The sequence below is a fragment of the Scyliorhinus torazame genome, chromosome 18 (genome assembly GCF_047496885.1).
Source record: "Scyliorhinus torazame isolate Kashiwa2021f chromosome 18, sScyTor2.1, whole genome shotgun sequence".
Classification (NCBI taxonomy): domain Eukaryota; kingdom Metazoa; phylum Chordata; class Chondrichthyes; order Carcharhiniformes; family Scyliorhinidae; genus Scyliorhinus; species Scyliorhinus torazame.
Window position 1 is genome coordinate 62,277,200 of NC_092724.1, and position 16,282 is coordinate 62,293,481.

General features: G+C 47.5%; 1 protein-coding gene across 1 annotated transcript in view; it reads right to left on the bottom strand.

Annotated features, from left to right (window-relative positions):
• map2k2a (mitogen-activated protein kinase kinase 2a) overlaps window positions 1-16,282 on the bottom strand; it is a 143,333-nt gene that overhangs the window by 43,961 nt on the left and 83,090 nt on the right. Inside the window, exons 6-7 of the mRNA XM_072482812.1 lie at window positions 2,947-3,071; window positions 1,699-1,912 (exon numbers count right to left, since the gene is read on the bottom strand). Of these exons, the coding sequence (XP_072338913.1) occupies window positions 1,699-1,912; window positions 2,947-3,071 (339 nt within the window). The remainder of the gene's footprint in view (window positions 1-1,698; window positions 1,913-2,946; window positions 3,072-16,282) is intronic.

Below are 16,282 nucleotides of genomic sequence, written 5' to 3' on the forward strand. Positions count from 1 at the left end.
ATTATTTAAACGGCAAGATGGTAAAACATGCTGCTGTGCAGAGGGACCTGGGTGTGCTGGTGCACGAGTCGCAAAAAGTTGGTGTGCAGGTGCAACAGGTGATTAAGAAGGCTAATCGAGTTTTGTCTTTCATTGCTAGAGGGATGGAGGTCAAGACTAGTGAGGTTATGCTGCAATTGTATAAGGTGTTGGTGAGGCCGCATCTGGAGTATTGTGTTCAGTTTTGGTCTCCTTACCTGAGAAAGGACATATTGGCACTGGAGGGAGTGCAGAGGAGATTCACTAGGTTGATCCCAGAGTTGCTGGGATTAGATTATGACGAGAGGTTGAGTAGACTGGGACTGTACTCATTGGAGTTTAGAAGGATGCGGGGGGATCTTATTGAGACATATAAAATTATGAAGGGAATAGATAGGATAGATGCGGGCAGGTCGTTTCCACTGGTCGGGGAGCGCAGAACTAGGGGGCACAGCCTCAAAATAAGGGGAGGTAGATTTAGGACGGAGTGTAGGAGGAACTTCTTCACCCAAAGGGTTGTGAATCTCTGGAATTCCTTGCCCAGTGAAGCAGTTGAGGCTCCTTCTTTAAACGTTTTTAAGAAAAAGATAGATGCCTTTCTAAAGAATAAAGGGATTCGGGGATATGGTGTACGGGCCGGAGAGTGGAGCTGAGTCCACAAAGATCAGCCATGATCTCATTAAATGGCGGAGCAGGCTCGAGGGGCCAGCTGGCCTACTCCTGTTCCTAATTCTTATGTTCTAACACTTTCCTCTTCCTTTCAACACAGAACTCTACTGCTTAGCATACAGGCCAGAATCTCCATCCAATAGGTTTTTGAATATGACTAGCTGATGGACTTTCAGATTTTTCTCCTTCTGAGGAAGCAGTATTGAGATCAAGGATGGGCAATTCTAGAAACAAACCAATGGTTTCCACTCATGTCCGTGGCAGCAGAACCAAACTGGTAATGATTTCATTTTGTGGTTGGTTCTTCCAATCCAAATCAAATATGAGCTACTACAGAATTTAATTGACTGCATTGAGGTGCTCTTCAATACAAGTCACTGCAGCAAACCAGAACAACCAAACCGGCAAAATACCAGAAAGCCATTCAGATAAAAATGTAGCTAAAGGGTTTTAGATTCTAAAAGAAAAAAACAATCAGGGAGCAGATTGTACACAAAATGCGACCAACCCCTCGCCCCTTTGCCTTAGTATTCAGAGGTAGATTAGAGCTGAAAGAAACTTGGTCCATCAGTTAGTCATTTACTTTTGGCGGTAGTTTACAAAGTGAGAATCTCAAACTCACTACACAATTTGAACTCCCATGCAAAATCATCCAGCTTTTTGAAATTCAGACAGTACACTGGAGATAGCAAATGATTTTGATTTTTAAATTTGATGAACAGTGGGGTCTGTCCTATGTAACTGTTACTTCTTTTCAGAAAGTCGAGTATGACAAATCATTTACCAAGTTTAGTAAGAGAAAGTAACTAATTTTCACCGGAGGCATTTACAAATAAGTACTGTTTCTAAATTGTCCTTTTAACTTAGCATCAGATGACATGAAGTACTTCAAAAAAATTGGCAGAGGTTATTGAAGCAACAAACTGATGACAGATGGGAGTAGACCAATCACACAGCTTGGATCAAAGCATGAAAAATATAACATAAGCAACAAACCCGCCGAGCTCTTACCACTGATAGGACGCCCTGGGGCTCTTGTTCTAGGTGATGCGCTGTGTGATTCGCCTCCTGCGCCATCCATCAATGGGCACTGAAAGATGGCCTCCAACTCCCTTCCATCAGGAGGAGGGATAGGATACCTGCCAATGGCCAGCTCAACCAAGGAAAGCCCCATACTCCAGATATCAGATTGGACAGAGTAATGGGTGCCTTGCAGTCTCTCTGGCTGCCAGGAGAAAAAAAAAGGAGAGTACTGCGAGTTACATCTTAAGCAGACAAACCAAATATTATGCCAAGTGTTCACACTAAACTTTGGAGCCAAGAAACTAATGTATGAGAAAATGCTTGTAACATTGTAACAGAAAAAAATATATAAGTAACAGAACAGAACTATTTACATATGGCAAGGTGTTACCACAGGACCACATATTCACAGAACCGTGGACTCCCCCCACACACTCCGCAGACTGGATGGGGACATGTGATTCAGGTGATAAAGGCTGACACAATTCAATAACTGTCAGTACTCCATTTCATCCTTAAATTAATTCCTTTTTTCATTTCTATGCTGCCCAGAGTCACAGCAACCAACCAAAGAACTTAGGACATGCTTTGAGGTATTATATTTCAGCAATAAGATCCTGGTTTTGAACCAAATTTCATTTACAAATAAGCTTCTATCGGGAAAAAAAGATTTCTACTTATACTACAAAATTCAACATTGGTAGATGGGGGAAGAATGATTGCAATTACTTAAAATAAAATTGTAAATAGTGCAACGGGTAATTCTGCAGTCTCAGCAGGAAACATGATGAGAATCAATGCTACTATATTTGACCCATATCCGTATTGAGTGTGCCATCCTGTTGGGAGTGCATGATCACAAAATCAAATCTACACACTTTTTAAAAGTCAGTAAGATAAGAGTGCATAATTGACATGTTAAAATAGTTCAAAACATCATGTTTTGGAAAACGTTTTCCTTTAGGGTGATTTGTAAAATCTAATTGATGAAACAGTTCTAAAGTATTTAAGCGACTGTGATCCTTCTACCTTACTGAACTGGCTGGATTAATATTTTTGAGTGACCACAACACTTAAACGATAGAAATTCTTAGACAATGCATCACACAAAGGGTCACACTAAACATTTTGTCCAATAGTACAGAGTTTGAACTATTTGTGAGGTCACCTTGCTCATAAATTGCTAGATTTTAAATAATAAATTTGCATGAAGTTTGTAGAAGAACAAAGACTTACAGACATGTAAGAGCGAGTTCCCACAAAGGAGTTTGCCATTGAGTCAATCAGCTGGCCACTTACTCCAAAATCACAAAGTTTTATTTCACCACGAGAATTCACCAAGATGTTAGATGGTTTCACATCTGAAAAAAATTAGGCAATAGAATTGAACAAACAGAAATGTCGCCATTTTGCTACTTATTCTTAAATGTACAATGTATTTATGGGTTCACTAAAAGAATACTCTTGGGACTTATGGATGAGAGAGCATAATACCAGAAAAAGATGAAATATTTCACTCGACAGGTGACATTTTCAACACTGACCTTCCCACATAATGGGATTCTGGTCAGCAAGACTTCCTTGCAATTGATTTTGGAGTTTTACACCATTTGTGAAGTTGATGTAATGGACAAAAGAGTAGGCAGTAGGCCATCAGGCCATCGTTCCAGTGAGTCTCCCCCACATTGTTATAAATGTGTGAAGCGCCATGATTTGGCACCCTCCTCTGGAATCTCCTGAGAGAGGCAAAAGAAAAGGTAACAATCTAAAACAGAGAAAGGGGGGGGGGGGGGGCGAAAAAAAATGAAAAATTACTCCCGCTCTTGGGAGATTGAAAATTTATCCTAGAAACCACGTTGGCCATCATATTTTTATTAGCTGTCTTAGTTTAACATCCAGCTGAGAGAAGCAATGTTAATCTTTTTTGGCACCTGCAGATTGCAGGAGTCCATGTACAGGTTAGGGGAGGTTGGGCGGATGGGGCGGGGGAGTGGGGTTAGCTGGGGTGCTCTTTCAGAGTCAGTGCAGACTCTTTTTTAGTCCATTTTAAACAAATATTTTTTACAATTAAGGGCCAATTTAGCATGGGCCTCACCCCCTGCACATCTTTGGGTTGTGGGGGTGAGACCCATGCAGACACGGGAAAATGTGCAAACTCTACACGGACAGTAACCCAGGGCTGGGATTGAACCCGGGTCCTCGGCGCAATAAGGCAGCAGTGCTAATCACTGCACCACCGTGCTGTCCTGGGGTCAGTGCAGATTTGATGGGCTGAATGGCCCCCTTCTGTACTGCACGAATTCTATGGTCCTACATCATTTAAGTTAAATTAAAAATTAACTTAAGATTGCTGAAGGCAAGATCACTTCCACCTTGGGAAACCTTGACATGGTTTGTTGGGGCTTTGCATGATGCTGGGGGCTGCAGTTTTGTCTGTGAGGCTCTGTACTACATTACAAACGTTTACTTCTCAAGGCAGTGACTTGTACTCAGGGCATGGTTCAATTGTTACCAGCCAACTTGTACCTTGCTGCCCTTCACAGATCTACAAAATAACTAGCAATTTTTAAAATTCTGGGTGGCATCATAGATGACTTCCCCAAATCTCTTCAGTTTATATCAACAACAAAGTTGCCAGATTTGAATATTATCTCCCTATTCCTATCCTTTCACCTCTGACAATTAACAGCTGCAAGGGTTTCACTTTTGTACCTCTCCTTAAAACTGGGAGGAATCTCGAAGAGGTTTATGCTGAATATAGGGGAGAGAAATTTAGCATAACTGATTGCAAAGTGTATGCAGAGATTTAGAATCCCTAAAAAAATACACATTCAATTAAAAAAGTACAGAATAATTCCTGGCAATAGTTTCTTGTGAGGGAGCAGATGCAATGCAGCTGATAAGTTGTAAAATGACCAGTAGGGCACCTATTGTAGAGTTTCAAGAGCATACTTGCAATGACCGCTGGTTCCTGAAACTTGATAGGCACCCCCACTTCTGTGGCAGGCAAAGCATGAAAGAAATAGTTTAATTTATGCGCATACATATATTCTTGGTAGAAGCCTTGAGTGCATTTACAACGAGGGGCAGCACAGCGACGCAGTGGTTAGCACTGCTGCCCCACGGCACTGAGGACCCAGGTTCGATCACGACCCCGGATCATTGTGTGTGTGAAGTTTGCATGTTCTCATGCCTGCATGGGACTCACCCCCACAATCCAAAGAGATGTGCTGGTTAGGTGAATTGGCCTTGCTAAATTGCCCATTAATTGGGAAAAAAGAATTGGGTAGTCAAAATTGTAACAGAAAATTTACAATGAGACCTTGGTTGCAGAAGCACATATAAAATAAGTACCATAAAAAAAATTATATTGTAATTACTGAAGAAAAACCTACTGCACAAATACCAGTACCAAGATCAATCTACTTTTTGCACATTCAGGTTCTGTACTTGTATGACTGACTAATTTAGTTTACATCTTGCAAGTGAGAGATCAGAGAATAATTACAAGTTTGAAAGATCTATCATACAGTTCTAAACAAATGTCTCAGTTCTGGCAATGTCTCGTTTTAAATGCCCTTTCAGTTTATTCTGCGTTCCAAGAAGTTTATCTCATCTTGCCCTCTCTAGCTTTTTGCTTTTTAAGGTTTTGGCATCCAATTCTCGAATTGTGAGGTGGTTCTGTCCCCTCAGTAGCACAAAGGATCAGTAATTTAATCTCATTTGATTAATCAATTTACTGAATAAGTGACAAAAACAATAAGAGAAGGTTAGAGTTTACATCATAGAAGGCTGCGAGACTTGGTTCATCACATTCATGCAGGCTCTCAAAGTTAGTCACCCAGGCCACATTCCCCAGCGCTTCGCCCATTCTCTCTTTCGATCCTTGGCCTAACCCCAGAAGGTTAGCGAAGAGCTGGTTAGGGACCAATAATGTTTTGTATAAAATAGATAAAACAGTTGAAATTCAAGACACCTGCTTTTGGAACGAAGCCTCAAGTTTCCACAGGTTTTGAACAAACAAAAACAAACTTTATTATACAAATTCAGAAAGAACACTTTACAATATGTATCTTATACTTTAATATTCAGGATAATTATTAGGTATATGTGAATTACCAAGCGAACTGTGACCAAACATACCATACTATAGAGTAAACCAAGAAGAGTCCATGGATTTCATAGTCCAACTGCGAGTCACTAAGGCAAAAAATCTCATTGAAACTCTGTCTCATGATGAATTCACAGATTCTACGTCAATAGATCTCTCCTTAGAATTATCTCCAAAAGTCGATCCTACTCGGACAGCTTTAACAATGGCCCACATCATAGGGTTTCAATCTTGCCTTCCAGGCAGGGTTCCTTCCCCAGGATTCCCTCCTGGGTATCCTCAACCACTAGCTCAAGCATAGTTTCAGGTCTATAGCTGTGCCAAGCAGAGCACCACTGATCCTTGCCTCAATGACCCTCTTTACTTAAAGTCTGCTCCCTGCAGCTCTTTCTTTAAATTAACTGAGGCCTGTTTCTGTCCCTTTTGTCTGTGACACTGCTGGCTGTCTCCTGCGAAACTGACGGCTTCAAGAGCTGTTCACTGACCCCTGAATTAATCTGGGGTCCTACCAAAATACTTCCAGATGACCTCACCTTTGTTACAGCTGAGTAACAAGCATTGGAACATCTTGTACCTTAAATGTTAGTCTCCACAGACTGTTGATTCATCACCCAGGGACATGCAGATCAATGGATTTCATGACAACTTTTAAATACTTTCCTTTTTTCCCCAATCTTTGCCAGGGCTTTCAAATTCTTTTACTTTGAAAAAAAGCTTTGCAATTTTTTTCAGCCTTTATTATCTTTTAAACTGAATAACGAGACAGAATTGGGTACTCTAAATTTAGCCCTTGAATAGTGCTGAAAATGGGGACATGCTGTCAAAGCTTTTCATCTTGCACTCAAGACAAATGCAAGAAACCCAAATTTCAAACGATCAGAGCAATTTAAACAAGAGGCGAAAAAGGGCGGGATTCTCCCTTTTGGGGACTAAGTCCCAACGCCTGCTGGAAAACGGGCGAGAATCACTCCGGACTTTTTCCTCGGAAGTACGGGGTGATTCTCCATTTTCCAAGGGGCTAGCAGGGCCACGGCGTTTGTCCTGCAGCTCTGGCTGCCAGCAGGGCCCTGCTGTACAGACCGTGTGGCCGCGCATGCGCACATGGCGGAGCCACACAGCGGGCCCCCGCAGAGGAAGATAGGTCCCTCCCAGATCGTAATGGCCCGCCGATCGGTGGTCCCCGAACGCGGGCCTGGCCACCGCTGAATCCCCCCCTGGAGTCAGATTCCCCCCACCCACCACCAGGACCGCCATCGCGGGTCCCAGATCCCGCCAGATGATACCACATGTAAACCACGTCGCCAGGAGTTCGACCGGTCAACCGCGGAGGCCTGTTCCAACGGCCCCTGACCGGCGCCTCGTTGACCGCGCGCGGGGGACTGGCGGGTCCGCGGAAGCGCCTTCGCACCGGATTTCTGGCGTGAACGGCTATTCTCTACCCCCGCGCCGGGCACGATTCTGGCGCGGAGGGTCGGAGAATCCCGGCCAAGGTTGCTGGCCAGTTAGCTCTGATTGCCAAAAGTGTTGCCATGGAGAAAGCAATGGGGAACTAAAGGCTGTCCAAAGCTCCTGGGTAATTCAAAATGGTGCAAGGCTTGAACATGTACATATCCCTATATATGAACGTATGTCTGTTCTAGCAGATATAAATGAGCCACATTAGATGATCAACCGATCATCAAAAATTAGTTAGTGCAGCTTTTAGTGCACTCAGGATTGTTCAGCAAGTGCTGCCAAATCGCTGAATCACATCCAACAGTGGATGGTTTGTTTTGAGTGTTGCAAACGCGGGCTGGTCGAGTATGGACTGTACGTTGCCTATTATAATAATAATAACCTTTATTGTCATAACACTGTTAGGCTTACATTAACACTGCAATGAAGTTACTGTGAAAAGCCCCTAGTCGCCACACTCCGGTGCCTGTTCGGGTACACCGAGGGAGAATTCAGAATTCACCTAACAGCATGTCAACAAAGATGTAAATGCGTTAGGAGCAGTTAAGAGAAGGATTAGTCGACTAATAGTAGGAATGGGTGGGTTGTCTTATGAGGAATGTTTGGAGAGGTTAGGTTTGTGCCCACTGGAATTTTCAAGATGAAGACGTGACTTGATTGAAACTTTTAAGGTCCAGAAGGGTACTGACAGGGTGATGTGGAGAGGATGTTTCCCCTTCTCAGATAGGCTAGAACTAGGCGTCATTGTTTAAAAATAAGGGATTACGGTTCTTCCCGGAGGTGGGGGGGGCAGATAAGAACGGTGCCAAGGAGGCCCGGCCAACCACGTCACCATATTCTGGTCTTGCCCCAAACTTGCAGGGTACTAAACAGCCTTCTTCAAGGCAATGTCCAAAGTGGTGGGGATGTGGGTGGAGCCATGCCCGAAGGTGGCGGTCTTCAGGGTATCAGACCAGCCAGATCTCTTCATGGGAGGAGGGCGGTGCCCTTGCCTTTGCCTCCCTGATCACCCGCCGTAGAATCCTGCTTGGCTGGCAGTCAGCAGCATCACCCAAAGCTGCAGACTGGCTATCGGAATTTCTCAAAATGAAGAAAATCTAATTCACCATCCGGGGGTCGGACGACGGCTTCCTCAGGACATGGGAGCCATTCAGCCAACTGTTCCAGGACCTGTTCGTGGCCAATGAACAACCATTAGATAAACAAGTCACCAAGAGTCAAGGGAAAGTAGCCAAGACATGAGAGAAGAGCAGGAAGGGAGGGAGGACCTGGGGGGGAGCAGTGCAAGAGGGGGTAGCCAAACATAGCTAAAAAGGGGAGCTGCTGAGAGGGAGGGGAGGGAAGTGGGGGGGGGGGGGGGGAGAAGGGGGCAGGGAAGAAGGAAGGACAAAGGGAAGAGAATAATAGAGGGAAGGAAAGACGAGGGAACACAATCTGGAAGGAGAGCACAGGAAACACAGCAGGGCAAAAGAGAGTAAGAAAGTAGGAGGAGGAAAGAACGGCAGACAGCCAATGCGGAGGTAAACGCATAAAATCAAAAAAGGAAACCAACCGGAGAAGCAAATAACATCAGCGGCACCACCCAAGCGCCCCTCCCACACAGTTTTGTTTGTATTTTATATGTAAAAAACAGAAAAGAAGGGGGGAGAAAGCCCAGCCCCCCCCCCCCCCCCCCCCCCGGGACATGTATAATTAAATTTTTCTCTTTGTGCTTCTTGTATATACACTTCCCCTATTTTTATTTTCCCACCCCTTGGTTTTTTAGTTATGTAATATTTTTGTTATTTCTTTTTGGTTTCTCTGTGGACATCTGTAAATATACCATGTATAAAACTCAATAAAAACATTCTTTAAAAAAAAAAAGGGATTGAGACTTCCGGTGACGGCGGGCGGGAGGCGGCTGCACAATGGAGGGCTCCCGTTCGGAACGGCATTTTCGGGCTTTAAGCCCGGTCCCAGGGTCCACGGAGGCGGCAAAAGCAGGGAGAAGGCACAGAGGCGGCAGAGTGAAGGCACAGTGAAGAAAGATGTCGAGGGTGAGCAAAAGAACGTCTGTAAGGAAAACAGCTGAAGGTCCGTCGGGGAGTGGAAAGGTCACCGCGGGGTCACCAAGGAAAATGGAGGCTGGAGCACCAGGGGAGGCCGCATTGCTTACGGCTGAAGAAATAACTAAGGTGATAGCTGCGGAATTCGAAAGGCAGTTTGCAAAATACATGGAGACAATGAGTAAGGAGATGAGAGAGGTTTTGAGTGCGCTGGTGGAGGAGGCGATTTCCCCGGTGATGACAGCGGTGGCGAGCGCACTGGCGGAGCTGCGAGAGCAAGGGGAGGCGCTGAAGGAAGCGGAGGAGACATTATTGCAGCATGGTGATCAACTTGCCTCGATGGGAAGGAGATGCGGAAGGTGATGGACATTAACAAGGATGCGAGGAAAAATGGAAGACCTGGAAAACAGATCAAGGCGACAGAATTTGAGGATTGTGGGGCTGCCCGAAGGAGTTGAAGGACCGAGGCCGACTGAGTATTTTGCCACGATGCTGGCGAAACTACTGGGGGAGGGGGAGGATCCCTCCCGATATGAACTGGATCGGGCTCATCGGTCGTGGAGGCCTGTACCAAAGGCGAGTGAGCCGCCAAGGGCAGTGACTCTGTGCTTCCGTAGGTAGTGTGAAGGAGAAGGTCCTGAGCTGGGCCAAGCAGAAGCGGGTGGTGCAGTGGGCTGGAACTGGTATACGTGTATAGCAGGAATTTACGGTGGAGCTGGCGAGGAGGTGGGCTGCCTTCAACCGGGTGAAGAGGGCACTGTACATTAGCAAGGTGCAGTGTGGCATTGTATATCCAGCGAAGCGGAGGGTGACTTACAAGCTCAGCGACTTTTATTTTGGAACGGCGGAAGTAGCGGAGGAGTTTGCGAAGGCAGAAGGCCTGTGGCAGAACTGAGAAATTGAGAAATGGCCATGTGCCGATGTAACCTCATGACTGTATTTTCTTCTTTTTTGTTTTGCTGCATGCGGGTGTATGGGCTAAAGGAGCCAATGTTGTATATATTTGGACAAGGGAAGTGATGGGGATTTCTGGGCTTTCCTAGGCTGGGCAAGGGGGAAAGGGACCCGGGCGGGGGCCTCCACGCTGGCCGGTTTAAGCCTGCCAGCGAACGGGAGTGAGGTGGGGGAGGGGCTGCGGCCATCGGAGCCTGGCAGAACAGGGTCCGAGTGGTCTAGCCGGGGTGGAAAGTTGGGGGGAAGGAACAGAGGTTGGGGGGAGGAGTTTTACAAGAAGCAGTGGACGGTAGGAGTTGGAGACTGGGGGGGGTACAACTCTTGGGTATCATGTACGGTACTCCTTCAGAGGTTGGAGGGCGTTGAGTGTGGGGGGGGGGGGGGGGGGGGGGGGGGGGGGAAGAGACTCTATAGGCCAATGGTGACCATGGGCGGTCCCGGACTCCTTTTTCTTTTTCTCCTTTGTTTTTCTGTTTCTACCGTGGGAGGGTTTATTTTACTGGATACATATAGTGACAGGTGGGCCGTTGTTTGGGGTGGTGGGAGGATGGGATCGTTGGTATTGTTAAGGAGATTGATTTTGTATTTGTTACTGTTTACTGTTTGTGGGTGGGGTGTAAATTTTGAAGGAACATGTGAAAATGGAGAAAAAAACATTTTTTTAAAAAGGGATTACTCATTCAAAATGGAGAGGAGGAGAAATCTTCTCTCAGTCTTTGGAATTCTCTTCCTCAAAAGGCAGTGGAAGCAGAGTCTTTTAATATATTTGATTAGATAAGATTCTTCATTAATGAAATGAAATGAAAATCGCTGGTCACAAGTAGGCTTCAAATGAAGTTACTGTGAAAAGCCCCAGTCGCCACATTCCGGCGCCTGTTCGGGAAGGCTGGTACAGGAATTGAACCATGCTGCTGGCCTGCCTTGGTCTGCTTTAAAAGCCAGCTCTTTAGCCCTGTGCTAACCATTAACAAGGGAACGGAAGGTTATCCGGGGTAGGCAGTAATATGGGGTTGAAGTTACAATCAGATCAGCCGTAATTTATTGAATGACACAGCAGGCTCGAGGGGCCGAGTGGTCTACTCCTACTCCTAATTCTATGCATTCGTATGTTTTTTTTACAAAAATATTTTATTGAAAATGTTTGGTCAACCAACACAGTACATTGTGCATCCTTTACACAATATTAGAACAACACAAATAACAATGACCTATTTTATAAACAGAAAATGAATAAATAATAAATAACAAAAATGAAAACTAACCCTAATTGGCAACTGCCTTATCACAAGTAACACTCTCCAAAAATATAATTTAACAGTCCAATATATAATTATCTGTAGCAACGACCTTTGCATATTATACAGTATATATTAACAACCCTGAGAGTCCTTCTGGTTCTCCCCCCCCCCCCCCCCCCCCCCCCCCCTATCCTGGGCTGCTGCTGCTGCCTTCTTTTTTTCCCCTCCATCTATCTTTCTGCGAGGTATTCGACGAACGGTTGCCACCGCCCTGGTGAACCCTTGAGCCGACCCCCTTAGAACGAACTTAATCCGCTCTAGCTTTATAAACCCTGCCATGTCATTTATCCAGGTCTCCACCCCCGGGGCTTGGCTTCTTTCCACATTAGCAATATCCTGCGCCGGCTACTAGGGACGCAAAGGCCAAAACATCGGCGTCTCTCGCCTCCTGCACTCCCGGCTCTTGTGCAACCCCAAATATAGCCAACCCCCAGCTTGGTTCGACCCGGACCCCCACTACTTTTGAAAGCACCTTTGTCACCCCCATCCAAAACCCCTGTAGTGCCGGGCATGACCAAAACATATGGGTATGATTCGCTGGGCTTCTCGAGCACCTCGCACACCTATCCTCCACCCCGAAAAATTTACTGAGCCGTGCTCCAGTCATATGCGCCCTGTGTAATACCTTAAACTGAATCAGGCTTAGCCTGGCCACACGAGGACGATGAGTTTACCCTGCTTAGGGCATCTGCCCACAGCCCCTCCTCGATCTCCTCCCCCAGCTCTTCTTCCCATTTCCCTTTTAGTTCATCTACCATAGTCTCCCCTTCGTCCCTCATTTCCCTATATATATCTGACACCTTACCATCCCCCACCCATGTCTTTGAGATCACTCTGTCCTGCACCTCTTGTGTCGGGAGCTGCGGGAATTCCCTCACCTGTTGCCTCGCAAAAGCCCTCAGTTGCATATACCTGAATGCATTCCCTTGGGGCAACCCATATTTCTCGGTCAGCGCTCCCAGACTCGCGAACTTCCCATCCACAAACAGATCTTTCAGTTGCGTTATTCCTGCTCTTTGCCACATTCCATATCCCCCATCCATTCCCCCGGGGCAAACCTATGGTTGTTTCTTATCGGGGACCCCCCCCAAGGCTCCAGTCTTTCCCCTATGCCGTCTCCACTGTCCCCAAATCTTCAGTGTAGCCACCACCACCGGGCTTGTGGTGTAGTTCCTCGGTGAGAACGGCAATGGGGCTGTCACCATAGCCTGTAGGCTAGTCCCCCTACAGGACGCCCTCTCTAATCTCTTCCACGCCGCTCCTTCCTCCTCTCCCATCCACTTACTCACCATTGAAATATTAGCGGCCCAATAATACTCACTTAGGCTCGGTAGTGCCAGCCCCCCCTATCCCTGCTACGCTGTAAGAATCCCTTCCTCACTCTCGGGGTCTTCCCGGCCCACTCAAAACCCATGATGCTCTTTTCAATCCTTTTAAAAAAGCCTTCGTGATCACCACCGGGAGGCACTGAAACACAAAGAGGAATCTCGGGAGGACCACCATCTTAACCGCCTGCACCCTACCTGCCAGTGACAGGGATACCATATCCCATCTCTTGAAATCCTCCTCCATTTGTTCCACCAACCGCGTTAAATTTAACCTATGCAATGTGCCCCAATTCTTGGCTATCTGGATCCCCAGGTAACGAAAGTCCCTTGTTACCTTCCTCAACGGTAGGTCCTCTATTTCTCTACTCTGCTCCCCTGGATGCACCACAAACAACTCACTTTTCCCCATGTTCAATTTATACCCTGAAAAATCCCCAAACTCCCCAAGTATCCGCATTATTTCTGGCATCCCCTCCGCCGGGTCTGCCACATATAGTAACAAATCGTCCGCATACAAAGATACCTGGTGTTCTTCTCCTCCTCTAAGTACTCCCCTCCACTTCTTGGAACCCCTCAACGCTATCGCCAGGGGCTCAATCGCCAGTGCAAACAATAATGGGGACAGAGGGCATCCCTGCCTTGTCCCTCTATGGAGCCGAAAATATGCAGATCCCCGTCCATTCGTGACCACGCTCGCCATCGGGGCCCTATACAACAGCTGCACCCATCTAACATACCCCTCTCCAAAACCAAATCTCCTCAACACCTCCCACAAATAATCCCACTCCACTCTATCAAATGCTTTCTCGGCATCCATCGCCACTACTATCTCCGTTTCCCCCTCTGGTGGGGGCATCATCATTACCCCTAACAGCCTCCGTATATTCGTGTTCAGCTGTCTCCCCTTCACAAACCCAGTTTGGTCCTCGTGGACCACCCCCGGGACACATTCCTCTATTCTCATTGCCATTACCTTGGCCAGGATCTTGGCATCTACATTTAGGAGGGAAATAGGTCTATAGGACCCGCATTGTAGCGGGTCCTTTTCCTTCTTTAAGAGAAGCGATATCGTTGCTTCAGACATAGTCGGGGGCAGTTGTCCCCTTTCCTTTGCCTCATTAAAGGTCCTCGTCAATACCGGGGCGAGCAAGTCCACATATTTTCTATAGAATTCGACTGGGAATCCATCCGGTCCCGGGGCCTTTCCTGCCTGCATGCTCCTAATTCCTTTCACCACTTCTTCTACCTCGATCTGTGCTCCCAGTCCCACCCTTTCCTGCTCTTCCACCTTGGGAAATTCCAGCCGATCCAAAAAGCCCATCATTCTCTCCCTCCCATCCGGGGGTTGAGCTTCATATAATTTTTTATAAAATGTCTTGAACACTCCGTTCACTCTCTCCGCTCCCCGCTCCATCTCTCCTTCCTCATCCCTCACTCCCCCTATTTCCCTCGCTGCTCCCCTTTTCCTCAGTTGGTGTGCCAGCAACCTGCTCGCCTTCTCCCCATATTCGTACTGTACACCCTGTGCCTTCCTCCATTGTGCCTCTGCAGTGCTCGTAGTCAGCAAGTCAAATTCTACATGTAGCCTTTGCCTTTCCCTGTACAGTCCTCCTCCGGTGCTTCCGCATATTGTCTGTCCACCCTCAAAAGTTCTTGCAGCAACCGCTCCCCGTTCCTTACTCTCCTGCTTCCCTTTATGTGCCCTTATTGATATCAGCTCTCCTCTAACCACCGCCTTCAGCGCCTCCCAGACCACTCCCACCTGGACCTCCCCATTATCATTGAGTTCCAAGCACTTTTCAATGCACCCCCTCACCCTTAGACACACCCCCTCATCTGCCATTAGTCCCATGTCCATTCTCCAGGGTGGGCGCCCTCCTGTTTCCTCCCCTATCTCCAAGTCTACCCAGTGTGGAGCGTGATCCGAAATGGCTATAGCCGTATACTCCGTTCCCCTCACCTTCGGGATCAACACCCTTCCCAGCACAAAAAAGTCTATTCGCGAGTAGACTTTATGGACATAGGAGAAAAACGAGAACTCCTTACTCCTAGGTCTGCTAAATCTCCACGGGTCTACACCTCCCATCTGCGCCATAAAATCTTTAAGTACCTTGGCTGCTGCCGGCCTCCTTCCAGTCCTGGACTTCGACCTATCCAGCCCTGGTTCCAACCCGCTTCCCCACTAATATAGCCACCCCCCTGTTTTTCGCATCTAGCCCCGAATGGAACACCTGCCCCACCCACCCTTTGCGTAGCCTAACCTGGTCTATCAGTTTCAGGTGCGTTTCCTGTAACATAACCACATCTGCCTTAAGTTTCTTAAGGTGTGTGAGTACCCGTGCCCTCTTTATCGGCCCATTCAGCCCTCTCACGTTCCACGTGATCAGCCGGGTTGGGGGGCTTCCCCCCTTGTCGATTAGCCATCCCCTTTTTCCAGCTCCTCACCCGGTTCCCACGCAGCTGTATCTCCCCCAGGCGGTGCCCCCCCGCCCATCCCCTCCCATACCAGCTCCCCCATCTCCCCAGCAGCAGCAACCCAGTAATTCCCCCCTCCCACCCCCCCCGCTAGATCCCCCGCTAGCGTAATTATTCCCATGTTGCTCCCAGAAGTCAGCAAACTCTGGCCGACCTCGGCTTCCCCCCGTGACCTCGGCTCGCACCGTGCGACGCCCCCTCCTTCCTGCTTCTCTATTCCCGCCATGCTTATCATAGCGCGGGAACCAAGCCCGCGCTTCTCCCTTGGCCCCGCCCCCAATGGCCAACGCCCCATCTCCTCCACCTCCCCCCATCACCACCTGTGGAAGAGAGAAAAGTTACCACATCGCAGGATTAGTACATAAAACTCCTCTTTCCCCCCTTTTTAACCCCCCTCTTCGCCCCCCACATTCGCCCCACCACTTTGTTCAAACGTTTTTTTTAATAACCCGCTCATTCCAGTTTTTCTTCCACAATAAAAGTCCACGCTTCATCCGCCGTCTCAAAGTAGTGGTGCCTCCCTCGATATGTGACCCACAGTCTTGCCGGTTGCAGCATTCCAGATTTTATCTTTTTTTTAAATGAAGCACCGCCTTGGCCCGATTAAAGCTCGCCCTCCTTCTCGCCACCTCCGCACTCCAGTCTTGATAAATGCGGATCACCGCGTTCTCCCATTTACTGCTCCGAGTTTTCTTTGCCCATCTAAGGACCATTTCTCTATCCTTAAAACGGAGGAATCTCACCACTATGGCTCTGGGAATTTCTCCTGCTCTCGGTCCTCGCGCCATCACTCGGTATGCTCCCTCCACCTCCAACGGACTCGCCGGGGCCTCCGCTCCCATTAACGAGTGCAGCATCGTGCTCACATATGCCCCGACGTCCGCTCCCTCCGCACCTTCAGGAAGA